This window comes from Staurois parvus, unplaced genomic scaffold, assembly GCF_062004578.1.
Source record: "Staurois parvus isolate SC_StPar_1 unplaced genomic scaffold, SC_StPar_1.0 ptg000043l, whole genome shotgun sequence".
In the NCBI taxonomy this organism is placed as follows: Eukaryota; Metazoa; Chordata; class Amphibia; order Anura; family Ranidae; genus Staurois; species Staurois parvus.
In genome coordinates, this window is record NW_028317839.1 from 2,015,548 (window position 1) to 2,038,029 (window position 22,482).

The 22,482-nt window shown below is 38.5% G+C and overlaps 1 protein-coding gene across 1 annotated transcript in view; it reads right to left on the bottom strand.

The window, feature by feature from the left end:
- Positions 1 to 5,608: 5,608 nt before the first annotated feature.
- Positions 5,609 to 22,482, bottom strand: part of LOC149470469 (pituitary homeobox 3) — a 136,716-nt gene continuing 119,842 nt past the window's right edge. Inside the window, exons 3-4 of the mRNA XM_089663656.1 lie at positions 7,776 to 7,981; positions 5,609 to 6,986 (exon numbers count right to left, since the gene is read on the bottom strand). Of these exons, the coding sequence (XP_089519782.1) occupies positions 6,423 to 6,986; positions 7,776 to 7,981 (770 nt within the window). The 3' untranslated portion in view covers positions 5,609 to 6,422. The remainder of the gene's footprint in view (positions 6,987 to 7,775; positions 7,982 to 22,482) is intronic.

Sequence of the window (22,482 nt, forward strand, 5' to 3'; positions counted from 1 at the left end):
CCACAGGTGGAGAATTGGGGAGAGAAAGGAGAATCGCTGGAGTTCTGAGGAGGAAAGAAGACATTTTTGGACTTTCTTCTTCTTCCTTCAGAGCCTCCAAGACAGTGGGAAAGCCCCCCACCTTTCACAACACCCCCAAAACCCTAGTGCAGTTTGTAAATATATATGCACACAAGGTGATACACACGGGTTAAAATGCCAATTAGAGGTTCATGTCCCATATCTGTGGCTTTTTAAATTGCAATTAGTGTCAGTGTATAAATAGTCAATGGGTTTGTTATGTAGAAGCACTGACTAGGCTAGATACTGAGCCATGGGAATCAGAAAAGAACTGTAAAAAGTCCTGCGTAACAAGGTAATGGAACTTTATAAAGATGAAAAAGGACATAAAAAGATGTCCAAAGCCTTGAATATGCCAATCAGTACTGTTAAATCACCTATTAAGAACTGGAGAGTTCAGGGATCTCTTCATACCAAGCCAAGGTCAGGTAGACCAAGAAAGATTGCAGCCATAACTGACAGAAGAATTGTCCGGGATTCAATTAAAAACCCACAGGAAACCTAAAAAAAATACAGGCTGCTCTGGAAAAAGATGGTGTGGTAGTTTTTAAGGAGTACAATACTTGAACACAAATTAGCTGTTTGGACGAGGTGCCAGAAAGAAGCTTTTACTGCACCAATGCCACAAAAAAGCCCAGTTACAATATGCCTGACAACAGCCTGACATGCCTAACCAGGCCTTTTTGTGTCATTGATGCAGTAAAGGCTTCTTTCTGGCACCTCGACCATGCAGCTCATTTTTGTTCAAGTGTCATCATATTGTGCTCCTTCAAAACCACACTGTCTTTTTCCAGAGCAGCCTGTATTTTACTTGTGGGTACCTATGGGTTTCCCTTTGTATCCCAAACAATTCTTCTGGCAGTTGTGGCTGCAATCTTTCTTGGTCTACCTGTACTTGGCTTGGTATCAAGAGATCCCCAAACTTTCCACTTCTTAATAGGTGATTTAACAGTACTGATTGGCATATTCAAGGCTTTGGATATCTTTTTATGTCCTTTTCCATCTTTATAAAGTTACATTACCTTGTTACGCAGGACTTTTGACAGTTCTTTTCTGATCCCCATGGCTCAGTATCTAGCCTAGTCAGTGCTTCCACGTAAGAGCTAACAAACTCATTGACTATTTATACACTGACACTAATTGCCATTTAAAAAGCCACAGATGTGGGACATTAACCTTTAATTGGCATTTTAACGCGTGTGTGTCACCTTGTGTGTCTGTACCAAGGCCAAATATTCCAGGGTATGTAAACTTTTGATCATGGCCATTTGAGTGATTTCTGTTACCATTATGATTTAAAAAGGAGCTAAACAACTATTTGGTAACAAATGGCTTCATATGATCATCATCCTTCAATAAAAGAGCATTTTTTGGCATGATCAGTCATATTTTCAATATCAATGCCAAAATTTCACAATTTCTGCCCGGGTATGCAAACTTTTGAGCACAACTGTATATGTGTTTGTCTGTGTGCACGCACATATATATATATATATGTGTGTGTATATATGTTTGCGTGTGTGGATAAATATATATATATATATATGTGTGGGTGTATTATTTGTGCATATATATGTGTATGTATATATATATATATATATATAATTTTTTTATTATTGTGTATGTGTGTACTGAGGAGAACCGCCACCTCAGCAGAGGTAATTTACCGCTGCTTAATAAACTGACAGCTGTGTGTTTTACTGATCTCTTGTTACTGTAATCTCACTAGATCTCGCGAGATTACAGCAACAAAAGCCATTTTCCAGAGTTCAAAACGTTTGTAGATCTCTTCTTTCCTCACCAGGAGAAGCGATCTACACCACTTCATAAACAGGCACTCACAGGAGAGCTGTCTCCTCTGAGCATGCCAGAGAACATAGTGGCGGTCATTTACTACTGCTTGATAAACGTACACCTAAATGCAACTACACTTGCAAAGTGAACATCCTATTTATCTTTAGTAAATCAACCCCAATGTCTCAAGACACTAATCTTTCTTTTACACTCACATGCAGCACTTTTTTCTACTAAAAGCAAAAGGGTAAATGTTAATAAAAAAAAAAAAAAAGCTGTATTTGGTTATCATTATTATTCTATGTTAACTTTTTAAAGTGCACTTTGAAAAGTACAGTTTACTGTCACGATATGACTTTTAAATGCTGCTATCTCTAGGCAGTTTAGAGTCAGTAATTGTACAAATAGTTCATGTTTTTTGTATAATGCAGGAAAAATTTTACATTGTTTAAGGACCGCTAAATACTTAATAACAATCATTAAAAAATGTATTTCACAAGGTTATCTGACTGAATATATTTGAAACATTTATACAAAACACTCTTAATTAATATGGTGGCAGTCTGTTACAGTGGACAACTAGGCTATGATTGGAGTTAATAAGAACACTATGCTATTCATGCCCTGCAGTATTTACAGTATGTCATAATTGAATGGTGATGAGGTGCAACATGGCAATCAGCTGAAAATAAAACCACTTAAAAAGGAGATTCTTCTCGTAAATATTCTTCACATTTCTCACCATGATGACAGTAGCAAACAACATTATACTGAAATAGCCTTTCTTCTAGCTGAACAAAAGAATAAGTAGGTGTTTAATCTGCATACGCTTTGATAGATAAATGCATCACTGATATAAACATTAGGCACCAAGAAGGCATACAAGCAGGAGCTTTCTGTACCCCAGTACCCTCCTGATTTAGTATTACTTTGTTACCTGGGCCTGACTTTCCCTGAGCTAAGCTCTGCCAAATGCCATTCTTTGGGTCCATGTCCGGTGAGATAACCTTGGTAGCTTGTAAGGGAACTGTCATTGGACAGAAGGTAGAGTTTAGCCATGAAGTCAGGGAAAGTTGACCACAAGTACCATTGTGAAACTTAATCAGACAGGGGCACATAGGCTTTTCTTGCTCATAAAGGTGATAGCAGTCATCTGGCATTCACTTTTAGCCAGGTCTTTTACATTTGCTATAAATAGTAGAGTTGGGATGTTGGTATAGACCTAGCTATAAGAAACAACAGAGATATCATCCCCAACGCCTAAATATGCCAATTCAAAGACAAAACAACATGGAATTTACCTATATATTCGAAGGTAGCTCACAGACACAATGTTATAAAATATTATTTTTTATTAAAAAAAAACTGTAAAAATTAGACCAAAGTCAGTATAAGTCAGTATAAAAACATTAATTAAAGAATAGAGTTCATAATTGAAGTCCCTGTTGTTTTGTCTGTGAATTGGAATCTTTTACATTTACATGTCGGTTGACATTAAGGAAAACCAGCCATGATTTAAGTAATGCAAGAATTTCAATGTTCAATTCAGGGGCGGACTGACCATTTGGAAACTCGGGCACTGCCCGAGGGCCCGGGGTCAGTAGGGGGTCCCATGAGATGCCCCTGGTACCTTTGTCATAGGCTTTTTTGTGTTTGGGCAAGGACACAGGGCCCCTATTGCCCGGGGGCCCCATGAGTTATCAGTCCGCCCCTGGTTCAATCTTTAGTTAATAGAAATGTGCAAGCTTATTCATGGAAGAGGTTTTTAACCCTGTATCCAACTATACTTTATTCAGTTAACTACCTGACCTCACACAAGTGTAGTAGAGGCTGGTCACTTTGCAAAATGTATGTTAGTGAATCAGCTTTTGACTTTGAATACCCTATTATGTGCAAAGGAAATTTTTTTTTCTAGCATATGATTGGGTATTCAAAGCTTCAATTTGCTAAAAATCACTTTGCAAAGTGAATGGTCTGTACGCATAGAATTTTCTGAGAGGGCGTAACAGAATAAAATACTAAAGCAATATAACCGTTCGAACACCTCTGGGACTATCTGACAGTAATGCGCTCTAACAAATCCAAGAGGTCAGGCAATGAGACCTCAAATCATCTCTGACCCTTAACTCTCAAGCTGAAGAGCAAGCCTGAGAAAAAAGTACTGTATGTAAAGCTTAAAAAGCGAGTAAATACCAAATCCACTGTTTAATCCACTGTTTCACACTCATGTGCTACTAGGACTACTTTCTTAAATGGCATCTGCCGTGATTATACTAATAATCACGGCAGATCCAATTTTATCAGTGCAGTACACCCTTTGTTCAGCAGTAGCAAGCCCTGATGGGCGGGGATCCTTTGAACCCCCGAAACACGTTGGAATGTTAGGACATAAGAATCAGAATAGAATTGAATCTGGAATTTATATGTTCTGGTTTTAGCACTTCCCTCCTTGCACACCCACCTTTGAGATACCTTCCTAAGGAGTATCATTTCTCACTGCTTAAAACATGACTGAGATCCAGCACTCCACACCTGTTTTCTACATTCCGTATTTTAGTGGGTTTTATTTGACCTTCATCAATTGAGCAGTGTAAGGTCAGTCTATTTTTAGAAAAGCGACTAATATTAGCCTAATATGTCCTAAAAGGATGCCTAATAATTGCTATTCAGAATATAGATCTGCTGTTTGAAAAAGTTTTACTCTGTGAATAGAGCTCATTTGAATGTGTCATGTCCAAAAATCATTGTTTTAAAATAGTTTGTTTCAATGCACATATGCTAAATAATCTATTATTTTTCTTACGAAAAACAGCTGCCAAATGAGCACACAGAATTAGACATTCATGAAATCTGGCCCTCATGCAACACCTTTTAGAAATGATAAAAGAGGAGCATATTTACTTGCCTATTCTGACACTGCTCAATACCATGGATATCCCCATGTCAAAGAGATGCCATTTGCACAGTTCTACTTTAGGACCATGACAATGCGCAAGCTACATCTAATGTTAAAGTGTTACTAAACCCAAAACAGTAAAATCAGTCTGTATATGCAGTAAAGCATGCTTGTTATATCTACTGTGGAACCTAAGGGGTTAATTCTCTTCATTGTGTAAAAACACTGTTTGATCCTGACTTGTCTGATCCTCCCCTTCTTCCAGTGCCCCCCTCTTATCTTCTGATCAGACATATCGTGTGCAGACACTCTGCACATGCTCAGTTTGGTGTGTATTGCTAGAGATGTTTTTTTTTCTTGGGAGAGTGCATGTGATCAGCACAGGGCCAATCAGCACTGTCCAGATGGAGGTCAGGGTTTCTGCATCCTCCTAGAGCAAAATGAAAACTCCTCCTACAAGCTTTAACATGTGCTCAGCTGGACACTGATAGAAGTCACAAGACTTCTCTGATTACTGATGAGAAAAGATATTTAGCAGTTTATATTTAATAAAATAATTGCATTTCCATGTTCTGTGTACTGTGGAAGACCAAATATAGTGAATTCTGGGTCCTGGGTTTAGTAACACTTTAATAGAAATAGATAGATAGATAGATAGATAGATAGATAGATAGATAGATAGATAGATAGATAGATTTTAAAATATTGAGATTTTGAGATAAATAGAATATACAGTATATAACTAGCTGTTATACTTCTTTCAAATATGCCTTTATTACATAAACAGCAAGTGCTAAAATAATGTGAACATGAAACCCAAAAAACATGTTTATAAAAATTACAAATCAGAAACTGATCTCTGCAACATTTATTTTATTTTTTTTTTGTGTGTTTCAAATGGAACTCGGGGAGAAAAAGACAGAGCGGCACTGAAGCTTGTTGAAAGAAAAATGACCATTATTAAAAGTTACACTTTCAAAGTATCTGAAGCAGGCTTGCAAAACATCATTGCCAAAAATGCTGTGGGAGTCTGCTTCAACCAGGACATGCATCGCCTTATGTTTAAATTCTATTTTATAGATAAATCCACATACAAAAACAAGAAAAAAGGTTCATCTTATACTTTATATAATATATATACATCCTATTTTCTTAGATTACATTTGTGGCTCCCCATTGGACAATCATGCCACAGTCATGCGTATATTTGCATATATTTGCAGCATTTGTTGCTCAGTACTGTTGGCTGTTTGGATTTTCCTTGTGATAAATAAGTAGACTTGGTGACTTTTTTTGCATTGAAATAACCTATTACATATTTTACGTCTCTAGTTTAGGTAAACTGTACAAAATAAGGGGAGCCTGACAACTTTCTGTTCAATCAAAACTGCACAACAATGAAACAGCTTGCCTTGTGAACCAAGAGTACTCAAGATCTTGGAATTCAGTTTTTCTTTGGATTGGAAACACTGTCTTCCTCTGAGCAATTCATAAAGAATGTCCTCTTGAACCCAAAATATAATAAAGTCTGCAGTTTTGTCATTTTCAAAATGGAAATGGTTCCTCAGAAAAATGTTATGCCCTTTGTTTTTGACTTTTAAAAAGGCATCCACTGCAGGACAATAAGGTCTTCTGTATTATGGCTACCATTGAGTCTTTGGTATGTGGTCGTTCATACTGGCCGGTCCACAGCATACTGACATGGGCTTAGATTTGAAGCCGGAGTCTGTACTGCTGGGTACGTGAAGTTAGCATGTTGTTTAGCTTTCAGCCTTAAACTTGCAAGGCTTGAGTTGCATGTGTCCCTGTACATGTAGGGACTCGCTGAAGAGGCATAGGGGCAGGCACTGGCTGAGACAGCAGAATTGAGACCGGGGCTGTTAAGGTTGTTGATATTCCCCAAATTATTAAGGCTAGAGCCTGGAACTCCAGTCACTGCTGATGGAACCATAGAAGAAGGCATGGTCATAGAGGCTATCGAGTTGGGTGGAGAGAACATTGGTTGGGAGGACAAAGGACTTACATTCATGGAGTTAAAAAATGGAAAGCTTTTAGCAGAGAGGGGACTAGTTGCAAGACTTTTGGTAGCCCAGTTGTTATAAGAGTATCCAGAGTACATGTCATCATAGGGCTGCATAAGTCCATTAAATTGGGCTCCAAAGCTATTCTTGCAAAGTTCAGCTTGCTGATTTCGTTCTCGTTTTCTCCACTTGGCTCTCCGGTTCTTGAACCATACCTAAAAAGAAAAAAATGATTGTTTTGTCATACCGAAGAAAATAGTGGCAACACCATTATAAATCAATATGCAATTACATTAGGTAAGATGTTTGAGAATATTTAGAAAAATGTACAGATGTTGCCAATATCAATCTATAAAGTACGAAGCATAAGTCTAAAGAGCATTGTACCCTACTGATCGGATCTAAACATCAAGATCTAAATATCATCCAGTCAATTTAGTATAGTAATATTTTCACACTTATGTGTTATCTCAAGGTTTAAACAGTTATGAAACTTTAGACATTTATTTGTAATCTCAGCTTTGTTTTCACCTAACTTTAACCCACTATACTATGCTTTGTGCATGTTGGGAAACTTTTCCATAGCCTGTGAATCACAGCATTAGACTGGTGAACTTATTCAATAAACAATGCAGGTAGCTGCATCCATCAGGTTTGACTTTACTGAAGCTAGACCATTATATAGATTATAATTAGTTGTTGTGGGCATTTAACTATTTCTTGTACCATTTTATTGAATCAACTCATAGAACTGTATATCTACTGAATTACTAAAAATATACAAAGTATAGAATACAGTTCAGCAAGTGTAAGATTTGTCCTCTTTGCTATCAGAAAGGAAATACATGAGCCAAAAACAACATTTTTGTTTTGCATTATTGTAAAATCTTTCCTCAATACCCTGCTTAATGTTCAACAAGACTTTGGCCCGACAGAATAATGAGGAAATAGTTTAAGTGACCACATTTGTACTACTAACAATTAATAATAATTTTGCATCTCACCCTAACTCTGGCCTCCGTGAGGTTGGTCCACACTGCGATTTCCTCCCTGGTGCTCATGTCTGGGTAACGGTTCCTCTGGAAGGTGGCCTCAAGCTCTTGGAGTTGTTGACTGGTAAAATGTGTCCTCTGCCTCCTTTGTTTCTTCTTAAGTGATCCATCTTCAGGATTGGAGTCATCTGTTTGGTTTTGTTGAGACTTTTCTGTGTCTACAAAAAGAATAATTTATTAAGACTTCTGTGAAACAACTTGCTATATGACACAGATATGATTGTTTCACAGCTCCTCAACACACATAACTACTAGATGATGTGTGCTGAATGAGAGAAATCAGTTGATTCTCTCATCTACACCAAACAGTATGGATAAGGGCATTTCCCCTGCTGGCTGTTGTATTTAGCAGTTAGCTGGTGAATATCTGAACAGCAACTGCATTTGATTGGATTCAGTTATTGTTTGGTTGACAATTTTCCACTCTACTACTTCAAGAAAAGCTGACTGAACAATCAACTTTTGTTGAGGTGGGTGGTGCCAACAGGGACACCCACAGCTTGACTTTTACCCAATTAAGCAGGGATATGAGCCATGTATAGCCAACTCTATTTTCCACAACTGCTGACAGACTTTGAAACAAAAGTTAATATGACTTTCTGTATTTCATGGTGTGACTTGTGTTGTACCTTTTTGGGTTTGCTCTACAGCTGACAGATGAAAGAATAAATTAAGTGCACAGCGTGGTCAATTTTCTGACAGTGCTAGAACTCAGCCTGCTCTCCTCTAATGATCAGACTTGCCTTGATACTTATCTTCCCCCCCCCCCCACACCCTACATAGCCATTCACTGGGAAGATCAGTGTGCTGCTACTTCTCCTCCCCTGCTTCTTATGTAGCTGTGAACAGAGGGTAAATTATAACTTAGAAAAAGGGGGGAAAATGTGTTTATAATGTTTTTAATATCTATAAGCAAATGTTTTGCCTTTAGTTTCTATTTTAAATTGAATGGGTTGTTTTACAAGGTTTACATATACTTTAACCAAAAGCTATTAAGAGAGATTTGAGTGTGGAGGTACTCAATTTTTGGGGATAGCTAAGAGTTCTGAGGTTCCTTTAAGCTTTAATTAACAGTTACATTTAGGGTGAGGTTTTGATGTTAAGATTAGGTTAATGGCTGAGTGTACTGGTCTAGGCTAAGGGTCACATATTAAGTGTTGGAGTTAAGTTGTTGAGGGCTTGTTTTCAGGAATGGGTAATGCGTTCAGGGATACTATGGGTGCTTTAAAGTAGGAGATCATTTTGAGCTTTGTGACACTGGGGGAAAGTGCTGCTACTGTTAGTTCTTCTCAGTTGCAAAACTCCTGAACTGAAATGAACAGCAGTGGTCTTTTAGCACCAGGAACAAACATACTTCCATGGGCACTCTAATAGCCTCATAATCTCATGTAGCTGCAGTTTTGCATATGCGTCTGACGTCACTTCCCTTTGACGCGTTTCGTCATTGGACATAATCATAAAGGGACGAAACGCGTCAAAGGGAAGTGACGTCAGACGCATACGAAAAAACGGAAGTGGAGCGGCGGCCATCTTGGAGAGGGCAAAAATCGGCTGTTACTTGCGATTAGGACTCTCCTGGATCCTGGATGGCAGAAAGGTTTTTATATGTTCTATGCGATTGAAAGATGTTTCTAATGTAAGCAGTACTATTAAAAGTTTGGATCTTAGTATGTGGCAGTATTACACTATGATCTGTTCCTTATATATGGGTATCTGAATGGCGTATATGGTGGAAACATATCTGAGGTGCTAGGGTGGAAGGATCCATACAGTGCTATGGGATGAAAGTAAACCCTGCGGACATCTGCAGGAGGATTTATTTCATCGTGCAATTTCTGGGGATCGAGATCAAAGCAAAAATTATTTTGAATATTGGTAAGGGTATTCACTCCTTACCTTAATAGAAGTGTACACTGTGTTGTGAGTTTTTGAGCACAGTAGAGTGTTTCACATACACGGTTTTGCACTGTATATTGCATGTGTATGTGGTTTGATATACACACCTGTTTCTCACTTGGGTGATTATTATTGGAGTGATTTCACATGTAATTTTTGATTTATAAAGGATAATGCACTATGTATATTTTTGTTTTTTTTGAGGTAATCAAGTTTTTGCAAGCGGCTGAGAGTTTTTACCCTTGAATCAATTTTGGACAACACGTACTTATTTATTTTTTATTTTAAAAAGGGATATTGGATATATATATTTTTGGACGTTTTGGTTTTTAATTTTTTATTTTGGACTTTAATTTGAAATTATTATGGTTATAATTTAATGAAGGGGTTTTTTTTAATTTTTCACTGAGCATATTTATGTTTATATTTGTGCACCTCTAAGGGTAGAGGTGAAGTGTGCTTAAAAGTAATTGGGTAGAAATAGTGATTTATATTTACAGTATTTTTATATTCGCTTAGTTTTTATAGATCAGATACCTATATATTGTTTGTTAAAAATAGTATTTTTAAATTACAAACACCCTGAAGCCGATTTCTGTGTGACACTGGAGCATCACCATGTAGTTTAAAAGCCAGCAAATGTTAATATGCCTGATCTGCCTCTTTATAGACATACACACACACACTTCCTAGGTTCTACATATTTAATGTTGTGTGCTTTAGAGAATTATGTCTGCAGTCACTTGCTAACACTATTGGCTTTTATTGAGATATGTAACAATGCCTAGAGTAAAAATAATTAAATATTTTCCTAAATTTAAAATCAAACATGCCTAATCCTTCTCTTTGATAAAACCAATTGATCTATAAGATATACATATATGCATATTATGTGTATATTCTATCTATATTTTACATGGTCATGCTTCTTTCAGTGATCTTTGCAGCAGAAACATTTACTATAAATGATTCTTTATCCCTGAAAGCAAAGCTCATTATGTATAACTTGTCTTTCCCGCAGTTTAACACATGCATTTTACTGAAGGAAAATGCATGTCAAGTATAGATCCCATTCATTATGTGAATGCTTTACATGTATACATTGCAGGTTATTGCATTTTTAACCACAGTAAATGCTGCATTTTATTGTGTGTATGCAGATTAAGCAGGGTCATTGAAATCATGGATTACAGCACACATACATTAGTTTTTCTGTTTTGTGTGTTTTTTTAAAAGCAACATAGAAGATCTCTATTATGTGTCTCTCATTGACTTCATACAAATTTACAAAAAGAGCGTATCAAATGGGCAAACATTTGCATAATGCATTCAATAACAATAATTAAAGATACACACGACTGGGAGCGCATTTGTGGTGTCTAGCATGGGGGACAAGAAGAGCTCTACTTCTGCCTGACCTGTACTACGTTCATTACAGCAACCGCAAGAAATTATTAGCAGCGAAGGACCATGCAAGCTATTCCACACTTTTATTTTCTTTTGTCTTACTTTGCTGTTATTACTTAACCTATGATAGTATAGGTGACATATTCTGTAACCTGACAACATGCAGTCCTTTCTAAAACTCTATGCCAGGGTTTCTCAATCAACATTCCATGGAACCCTAGAGTTCCTCTAGTGGTTCCTCGGGGTTCCTTGAGCAATGAGCAATGTTTGCCTCTCTGATAACTTCCCACTGACACCAATTATATTTTTAGCTATCTGTAAGGGGAATGTTCTGCCCAATGACCATACATGTAAGGAGCATTCTTCTCACTGACCATCACACTAATGTATCAAGAGTTGTAGATGTAGTCGTTTTTAGCAGGGGTTTCCTGAGACCGGAAAGGTATTTCAAGGGTTTCCCTATGTTGAAAAGGTTGAGAAAGGCTGCTCTATGGTAATATTGATCAGAAACAAGAATGACAGATTTGCTGTTTTTGCTGACATTATCTGCAAAGCTTTTTTCCTTAAAAAAAGATTTGTATATTGTTGCCTGTCACTGTATGATATGACAATTGTACAGGTTAGCCTAACACTAGGTGAAAAATATTAAAACAAAATACACACTATGGTATTGTATGCATAAGTATAAAAAGGGTCCATAATGTGCCTTGCACCCAATAGGTGGACACCAGTGTTAGTTGAATAAAGTAAGCATCAATCATCAGAAATCTTTCATGGATATTCCTCCTCTTAAGCTGGCTGTATGCTAGTAGCTTTTCAAGCGAACATTCATATAAAAATGATTCCAAAATTTGATGACTGGATATCCACTGGAATGTCGTTTGAAAGTACTTGACAATTTTGTTTTAACATTTGATTTTGGAATAAATGTACTTTCCCAGTGAGAATCACATTCACTGTCAGAAAATCATTCAATCAAGTAAAAATTTCCATCCTGCTCTTTCTTTTCATTGTGACTAAAAACAAAATGTTGACCCACTAACAATTAGGAAATCTAACAAATGTTCCTAAAACAAAAAAAGTTACCATAATTCTACTAGTGTATAGCTCACTTTAGTCATTTAGATGTGTATGTCTTGCAAATAGACCTGCAAAGCAGTAGATCAAACTACACAGGCTATTAAGCACACACAAGTAAATTACTCAGGGAACATGATGGCAAACAGATTCTACTTTGTCTGAAAGTTGAAATATGAGGTATTCATACGTATATGCGGGTGTGCTTCTGGCTGTGTGTGCCTTACTGCTTTCATATTCATCCTGCTAGTGTAATGCTGTGTACGAGGAGCTCCAGGCAGCATGTCCTTCTTTTCTCACCACTGTTGTGTTGCTGGACCAGCTCTCTCCGAATCCCCTGCTCGGGCCCACTTCTCCCCATCCTTCCTGGCAGTAGCAGATTCAATCCAGTCAGGGGAGGGTGACACAACAGTGCTCAAAGGACACTGGGACATGTAGTCCCCAAGAAACACAGCTCAATGCAAGTGAATGGAGGATAATGGGCTGTGGACTTTGGTACCCAATATTCCCTGCATACAGAGGAAGAGAGAGCAGGTTTTTCCCAGGACATCTTGCAAAGATCAGGGAAAGACTGTGTGGGGAAGCCAGTGCATGCAGATTTGTGCTGTGCTTGTCTACACAGAGCATATGAGGACCAAAGCAAGAGCCTGAGCCACAGAGAGAACCGCTGTGTCTTGAAACCTGAGCTGGGGAGACCTGTTGCTGTTTGGGTATATACACATCAGAGAGCACCTGATTTTGAGGGCATGGTTTTCTGGGACAACTAGCCACCTAGCGTATTGGACCGGACATTTTGCCCACCAGGAGTGTTGAGCAGAACCTCCAGGTTTAGTCCCTTGCTGTAAACTGCTAATGCCAATAGAGACTGATCCTTAGCTAACAGTCTATCAGCCATCTATTGGGAATAGCCTTAAAGAGACAGCTTCATGTGCACCACCTTATGTAAGGGCCCCAATGATAGACAGCTGATATTGACAATTGGGTGCCACTTACTCTGCAGCCATTTCCAGGTCCCCTCTTAGGATCGCATACACCCACCCACGATTGGAGGTTGTATGTGAAATGTGCACACAAGGACCCTTATTCTTGAGCTAGTTATTGCTAATACTTATAACCCCATGTTCATCAGTTAAAATGGGGTTTAGCATCACTACAGTTCAGATTATTGCCATGTTATGGTCAGTGTTCACATTACCTAGTACTGTATCTTTAATTATGTTTCAGTGCTTGTTTATTGATTCATCCATGGTCTAACTTGCCTTGCCATAATACAAATATATCTGAATATTATACTGCCAGGTTGCTTGTGACCTATTTCCTGAATACTGATATGGTGTGGTAATAAACTAATGCTTAAGTTACACAGGTGTGAGCAGCCTTCAATCTATAACCAGGGGCAGACTGAGCAGTTTAAAGAGTCGAGGCAGAACAGAGGAGCCATCATATTAAATGGCCCCAGCAGGGGTAGTGCTACATAGGCAATAGTTCAAATTTACCTGACTAAAAACAATTTGTTTTTCTTTACTCTAAACATAACATATGCAAAACACTACTCATGCCCTTTAATGTCCAATATGATTAAGTATTAAATAGCAGAGAATGAACATAGTAATCATATCTATCTACTGAGTAATATGCAGATCTGAGAATGGTAAATGAGGAATTAGGGCAAAATGACAGTGCCTTTTTTAAAACCCACCACTTGACCCATTTATATGCCCCTTCATAGAACTACGTCTTCCATCACTGCCACCACTAAATAGGAGAACAGTGTAATAATCAGATCATCTCATATGTTGCCAGACTTTTTTCTTCATATTAAAAGATAATATCAAAGTAATTCATATTCTATGTTTAAAAGAAAATGATAATACACAGTCCAGGGCTGCTACATTGCTTTCAGCCAGCCATCAGAAAAAGAATGCAATGGTCACCTACGTATTAAAAATGTTTTTCAGAGTCATCAGGCTTTCATTGCATGACCTTTTAAAAAACTCAGTGGAAATAATTTTGGTGAAATATCCTCTTTAAGCACTGGGGATAAAATAAAAATACTTGGCCCGTGTGCCTGGCTCTGTTATAGATTTGCTGTGGTGTTATTAGCATTTGGCTTCTTTTAAAGAGGAAAGCTCAGGCAGAACTAAAAGATATTTTTATCTGACAGGAGATTACAAAATAACACAATTAAGCTGGCTGGAAAAGAAAACAGTAAAAAAAATAAGCTGTTGGTGAAGGCCAGTCATCAAGTGTCTCATAATTGTCATGTAAGAAAAAAGAAAGCCGGAGATTTTCTACTGTGCTCCTGTTATGTGTCTCATACTGACTCTAAAGGAAACATATAAGCCAGTCACACACAGGGGCGGACTGACAATTTGGAAACTCGGGCATTGCCCGAGGGCCCGGGGTCAGTAGGGGGCCCCATGAGATGCCCCTGGTACCTTTTTCATAGGCTTTTTTGAGTTTGGGCAAGGACACAGGGGCCCCATGATCCCCTATTGCCCGGGGGCCCCATGAGTTGTCAGTGTGCCCCTGGTCACACACCTAATAGTTTAAAGACATCATGGGTGCTGTAGTGACACAATGGATGACACCATCTTTCTCCTCCTAATTTACCATCACAGAAGACAGCTAATGCATATTACATATCTTTCTTCTTCAAGAAACAAAGCCTTGGTTCAGTTTATAATTTCTGCCATCTAAAATATATCCAAATCCATTTTTTCTTACTGTTGAATAGAGAGTGAATGTGTCAAAACTCCTGTCAGAATTGTATTGCTTCTTGTGGCTCAGCTGGGGAGATTTACCCTGGTTCTGGTAATCATTGTTAAAATTGTATAGATGTCACTGAAATAGGAGGTGAGGGGGATTTGCCATTATGGACAGTTTTTCTGGCAACAAATGTCTAAGGACGTACCCTCTATTTAGGAATTCATCTCACTTCCTGTTGTCAGGACAAAAAATTAAAACAAAAACTAGAACCATTGTACCTGAACAAACACAAACATTTGGATAACTTTGCTAGTTCCCAAAAGCTTGTTTAAGAGTGTGGACTTTCCCTTACCCCTTGATGGTCAGAGGTCTACCTTTGAACATGCCCCTTTACAAGTTCCAAGCCTGGGGAAAGTGTGCATGTGTGAAAGGGCCTTGTAGGGGTTTTTGACATTGGTTTGTAGGGGTATGTTCAGATGTTTAGTTGAAGCAATTTATTCAAGAAAGGTACCTAAACCTTGGTTTTATACTTATTGGGGAAAAGGTTAAAAAAGTTCAACACTAGTATAGATGACTTTGGCATGGGAAACGAGCAGATGCCAATCTCATGCCCCAATATATATAGGGCATTCAAGTCAAACCAGGACTTTTGAGTTTATATAATAAAGGAACAAATTTCAATGAGTGGAAACTGCATTATGTTTTTGACATACTCCCCTGCTACATTCATGTTAGAAACGGAAGGGGCCATCCCCAAACTGTTCCCATAAAATTGGAAGCATGAAATTGTCCAAACTTTCTTGGTATGCTGATGCCTTAAGAGTTCCCTTCACTGGAACTAAGGGGCAAGTCCAACCCCTGAAAAACAACTCCACACCATAACCCCCCTCCACCAAACTTTACACTTGGCACAATGCAGTCAGGCAAGTACCGTTCTCCTGGCAACTGCCAAATCCAGACACATCCATCAGATTGCCAGACAGAGAAGCATGATTCATTACTCCAAAGAACATGTCTCCACTTCTCTAGAGTCCAGTGACAGTGTGCTTAACACCACTGTATCCGATGCTTTGCATTGCACTTGGTGATGTAAGGCTTGGATGCAGCTGCTCAGCCATGGAAACCCATTCCATGAAGCACTCCACACACTGTTGTTGTACTAATCTGAAGGCCACACAAAGTTTGGAGGTCTTTAGCTATTGACTCTGCAGACAGTTGACGTCTTCTTTGTGTGTGCTTCAGCATGCGCTGACTCCGGACATTTCAAGTGGCCTACCACTCCGTGACTGAGCTGCTGTGGTTCCCAGTTGCTTCAACTTTGTTATAATATCACTAACAGTTAACCGTGGAATATTTAGTAGCAAGGAAATTTCACAGATGCACTTACCATGCCTAGTGTGGTCAGTTTATAATAGGAAAGTAGAGGGACCGGTAGGAACACCAGAGCTTTCACACAAAGGAACCAATACAAAGAGAACAGGATAATTTTTCATACAAGTGCATGGTACAGCTGGCACATATCAGGAATATGAAATGTTGGGTTTACATACAGTATTCTTTAAGTATCAGCAGATTAGGTCTATATAGTCTGTGATTTATAAACTCTTTATTGACCTCATAACAAATTTATGTCAGGCCATTTTAACAGTAGTAAAGGTAGAAGAGTGGTCACTAACATTTCGTAGTAGAATTGGAACCAAATACAAATTACCGGTATCATGCTTTTATAGCTGCTGTTTATCTGTTGGAGACGTGTTCCATTCCGCAATTAAGCATAAAGTTTCCCAATGGGGGCACAGCAATAAAATCCTGAGACATGTCTGAATATTTCCAAACTACTACTATTTACAACACTAAAGTAACATCTGAGACTTGAGATGGACATTAAAGGGAATGCAAAGGCAAAAAACCTATTTAGTACAATTTCCAGAATAGATGCACATTTTCCAATGTTTTGTCCATTTAAGCAGAAAAACAAATGTTTTGTGCAAAATGTCTTGCATGCTTCTACCTGAAAGGTTTTTCTGTTTCAATATTCTTTTTATGACAGTAGACAAAAATATTTGTGCTTACTGACACGAGATTGCTATTGTGTCTTTTTTACCATACCTTACAAGAACTTTGAAAAACTGAACATCCCAAGGGTCGGGGCTGGTTGTGTATAGGTTTATAGTGGTGAATGAAGATGAAAACAGTTACTGTTAATTTCATGAAAGCCCAATCGTGTACTCTTGTAGGAAAAAAGAAGAGAAAAAAGGTGGTGGGGGTCCAGGACTTACTGGGCTGAAGAACTTTATCTAGTGGAGTATTAAGCATCTATGCAAGAATATGGGTTGCTTCCTCTTGGAGTAACACCTAAATGGTGTATCATTAGTTTCACAGATATGGTGCAATCAAGCAATGGAGGAAAACACTGATCCCATTGTTCCCAGACTTATCTTGGCGAATTAAAAAATATACTTGTTAGTTTCCCAATAATCATTATGGTAGTAATTCACTTCTGAACTTCTGAAAATAGAATAAATTATTTCTGTGTTGGCAAGGAAGGGTGGACATGCCAGGCCCCTGTGTCTCTGCATTCCTCTTGCCTTGGGAAAGTGCTCTGAGCTCAGAGAAGCTGCCAGTATGATGAGTCCATCTCCTTCCTAGATGTTCTCAAATTTACTGTGGGTGGAGGAGAGGGGGAAGGTTGGTTACTATATGTACTTTGTCCCATGGTGGGCAGAACAGTGTAAAGAAAACATTGTAATGATTGTTCTTGTTTATGTCTGGGGGTCTCAAAGGAGATGAGAATGGACTGAATGGTAGTTGGATGGCAATTTGGAGTTCCCAGGAATGTCCTGCATGAGGTATTTATAGATAATTGTAAGGTTATCCATGGAAGGAGCTGGGCAGTCAAATAATAAGGTGCTGTGGGGTCAATTCACTAACAATTATCACATGCAATATGTGTTTTTTGGACCTATAGCATGTAATAAAAAAGTCAATTCTGCAAAGTAAAATTTGGAATTTGAGGTAAACACTGCAAATCTGTTAATATTGTGCGGTAAATATTATGAAAAATTAGATAAATCTTTGTAGTCAATTCACTAGAAAAAAGCACACAAATGTGTTGTTTATCTCGTGGTACAGGCAGTGGAAGTGATCAGAATGTACAAAATAATAATGTGGGGAACTCTACACTGGCCAGTAAGTTGAAAGTAAACAATGTATCAGTGTATGTTTGAATTTCATTTTAAAGGAACATTTGAATATGAGAAAATATATACACGGAAATAAGACAGAAACCTGCTTATTAACCACTTGCCCTCCAGAGGATTTACCCCGTTCCTGACCAGGCCGTTTTTTTGTGTTATGGCTCTGCGTTACTTTAACTGATAACTGCGTGGTCATGCAACGCTGCACCCAAATTTACGTCCTTTTTTTCCCCACAAAGTGACACCAATACAGTGGTCAGTGCTAAAAAAGAAAGCACTGACACTGTACTAATGGCACTCAGCAGGAAGGGGTTAACATGAGGGGCGATCAAAGGGTTAACTGTGTGCTGGGCGTGTCAGTGTGCTTCACTGTAATCGCACTGCTTTGGATGGCTGTGTTATGCACAGCCATAAAAAGCAGTGTGCCCAGGCTGACAGGGAGGAGAATTGTAGTAAACAAAACAGTTCTCCTTCTGTCAAAGATCCTCAGAAATCACCGGGCGCCGGCGAGTAATCAGGACCCGGTGATTGACAGCCGTGGCCAGGAATGGCAGCGAATGGTCTATATACATATTTATAAGGTTCACAAATATGGAAGTTGGACACAGTTTGGATACTGCAACAGCCATATCATCTGTGTTTCTTTTTTTTCCTGGTTTTGCCATTGGTGCAGAGTTTTCATTGTTATTTTTTTGTTTGTTTGTTTTTTGATACTCATTGACATCACAGCTGCTTCCAGTGTGAATATCTCCTTAAGGCAGGCCATAGACGGGCTGTTTATCGGCCGAATTTTCAGCTGATAAATGAAAAATCGGTTGGCCCCGTTGCCGATGATGCCACCCATTTTCACGGATTTTCCAGCATGACCGATAAAAATAAATGAGGAGATCCACGAAAAACAGCCGACGGGCTGGCCCCACTAACGGCGTGATTATCAGCAGATTTTTCATGTAGACAAAAATTTGGCCAATAAACGACCCATCTATGGCCTGCAAAACACCACAAGTTTGAGAGACATTCACTGTACCTACCGGTAAGGCTTCAGCATTTACTACCACTTTAATTTATTGTTATTGTTGGCAGGACAATAATTGTGTTTTTTAATTTATACACTCTACACTCAACCCGCCATTTTCCCTATCCCAAAGAAGCAGGTTGCAAGGTAAATGCTTGCAGGATAACAGTCATATCATCCCAAAAATGTCAAGTGATTTTTACAGTTTTTTATTGTGCTGTACATTTGATCTAAACAACACAACAGCAGCAGGTCCAAGGTTATCGTGACTGTAGTCAGTGCAATGTGGAAAAAAGCCCTTTTTCTGTCAAGTATAATGTAATAAATGTATTACATGTATTATACTATATGTATAGTATATATATAGTCCTAAAGAATTCCTTTATGTCGGCATTTGCCTGTCTAGAACACTCTGCCATTAGCTAAGAAGCCAATAAAAAATATAATATGCTTGCCTGACTTTGCAAATCTGTAAGCCTCAGTAATGGGTGTTGTATCCAGCAGCTTTCATTCATACTCAGCAGTCTTTTGGCTTGTTGGTTTACTAAAGGTATAGAATGTGCAGTGAGCCCTGTGAAACTGTGTTCATGTCAATCCTCCAGTCATGTACAACATGGACACCCCCTTTTTGTTTATTCCTCTGCACATGATTGGGTATTTGAATGGAACACAGATACTCTTGGCTACCTCTTTAGGAATCAAACTCCAAAGTACTTCTTTCACCTACCATACAGAAGACACTAGGCTTATTTACTATGAGCAAATGGGTTCTTCACTTTACAAGGGAATCTGCACAATGCAACAAAAATTTACCCCAAAGCTTATTGAATGTAATAAAGTTTCATCTTGCAAAGAAAATCCAATCATGTGCAAGGAAAATAAAAAAAAAACAAAACATAATTTTTTGCATATGATTGGATGATAGAAGTCAGAAAAGCTTCACCTCATTTATTAGGCTCTGGAGAAATTCCCCTTGCAAAGTAAACTACCTATTTGCCTTTAGTAAATCAATTACACTGAGCAGTCATTGATATTTTTGAAAAGAACATTACCCCAGGTTCACATATATGCGGCCGTGCGGGCCACGTTTTGCACAGGCACGAGAGCCCATTCATTTGAATGGACTCCTGTGCCCGTGACACGCAGGGAAGAAGTCCCTGCACTTCTTTGGAAAACGCACCCCGCACGGGAACCTCGGATCCCAGTATGGTTGCATTTTCCAGTGCAGGCGGCGTGCCATTAGAACTTCGTGCGGATCTGCAACGGCACCACCCACACAGATGTGAACCTAGGGTTAAAGTGGATCTAAAGGCTTTATGTTATTTACCTTAATGCCAGGGGCAGACTGACCATTTGGAAACTCGGGCACTGCCTGAGGGCCCAGGGTCAGTAGGGGGCCCCATGGGATGCCCCTGGTACCTTTTTCATAGGCTTTTTTGAGTTTGGGCAAGGACACGGGCCCCATGATCCCCTATTGCCTGGGGTCCTTATGAGTTGTCAGTCCGCCCCTGCGTAATGCATTCTCTGCATCAAAGTAGAAAGCCTTCTACATCTAGGAAACCAATCCCCCCCGCAGCCCCCTTATACTTACTTGAGGCTGATCTCGATCCAGCGCTGTGCCTGAGAGCTGTGGCTCTCCGCCTCCTCACTGGCAGATTGAAATGATCATGTGTCGGGGGTACATTGCCTTCGTTTGTTCAATTGTCTTTGCAGTTAAAGGTTGACATATCCTGCATATGTATGGCCAGTATTAGAGTTGGGAAATTGGACATTTTTTATTTTCTACAAATGAAGAATTACAATTTGCACTAAACATAGATTGCAATACTGTAAGTGTAGAAAGTTTACATAAAATAAAATTGGCTTTTATCGTTGATTTGATCACACCTTTCAGATTGTACATAGTCTTGTACTCTGTGCATTATTGCCCTTATGTCTCTTTGTAAGCCCAATAATACTCCAACAGATCTCCTAATTAAAGCGGTGCTGCATTTGAGCACCAAAAACCAAAGACGTTGTTTAATTCATATGTAATATTTAAAGCAAACTCCCCCATCCATCCATGTCTCCTTGCTTTGTTTTGCTGAGAAATAACATTGCATAACACCTCCTAGCATTTTTGGCAGTGGCCATCTTGAGTAAGGGCAGAATATTCATGTAGCATTTACTTCCTGGATTTCATCTGCCCTTAACTCAGGCATGCAGACAGGAGGGTGTGCTTAGCTAAGAAAACCCCTCCTGAAGACTGCTGGGATGTATGACATTATTTGCCTAGCACTGGAACCTAGGAAATGGCTAAAGAAATGTAAAAAGAAGTTTAAGACTAGTAAATACGATATACTTTCCTATCAATTTACTAATGCTAGCAGCGTAACGATTAAAAATAGTCAGTGTCGACTGAGAGGGTAAAGTTCCACTTTAATACATTATTATTCTGTGTAAACCTAATTTACTGTTCACATATACTTTAGCAACCAGCAATAAATAAAGTATACAAGCGATAATTGAAGAAAACCTGTACCATGCAGGAAAACACACAGACACAATGAAGGTCCATACTAGCAGATATTACGAATTGTTATGAAAGGACAGGGTCAGAGGTTGTGTTTAGTAAGGTCCCAGGTCACTTGTCTTACTTGCAGTAGATTTGGTTATAATAAGAAGCAATGGGGCAGCTGTCTTAGGCTTCAGGTTTCTGAGGTCATCAAAATAGAGGCAGTTCATTAAAAAATGCTAATTTCCTTGACACTGAAGGTTAAATCAGTGGTTTGTAGTTTTCTGGTCACCCTATAGTATACAGCAAAGATAAAAGGGGAAGCAATGTAGGTCACATATGTTCATAGGACAAATAAATAAAGGGAACTATGAAAGTGGAACTCCAGCTAATACTTTTTAGCTATGGATGGTGAGGGAATGTTTTGCAAATTCCCTAACTTTCTATTGCTGTTTATGACCTCAAACTAGAAGGAGGAAAATTAAAATCTAATCTTACAAATTATTATTTTACTGAGACAGTAGTAGATGCTTGGAATAGACAGATTTCCAGCAGAGGTAGTGAGTAAAATAAAAATAATAATAAATATATATATATATATATATATATATATATATATATTATAGTAAACATTTATATAAATACTGTAAATAATAAAAAAGGTCAGATTTTTTTTTCTGTCACACTCTTTTAGTTCTCCATTAAAATGATTACTTCTTTTGTGGTCACTAGGTTAAGATGTAAGGGGGAACTCTCTATTGGGGACACAGACAGCAATAAAAGCAATTTTTCTTAGTAAAGTGGAAAAGTGTTGGAAAATCTGCCAGGTTTTTATTGCTGTGAATAAATGAATCCAACACCAGA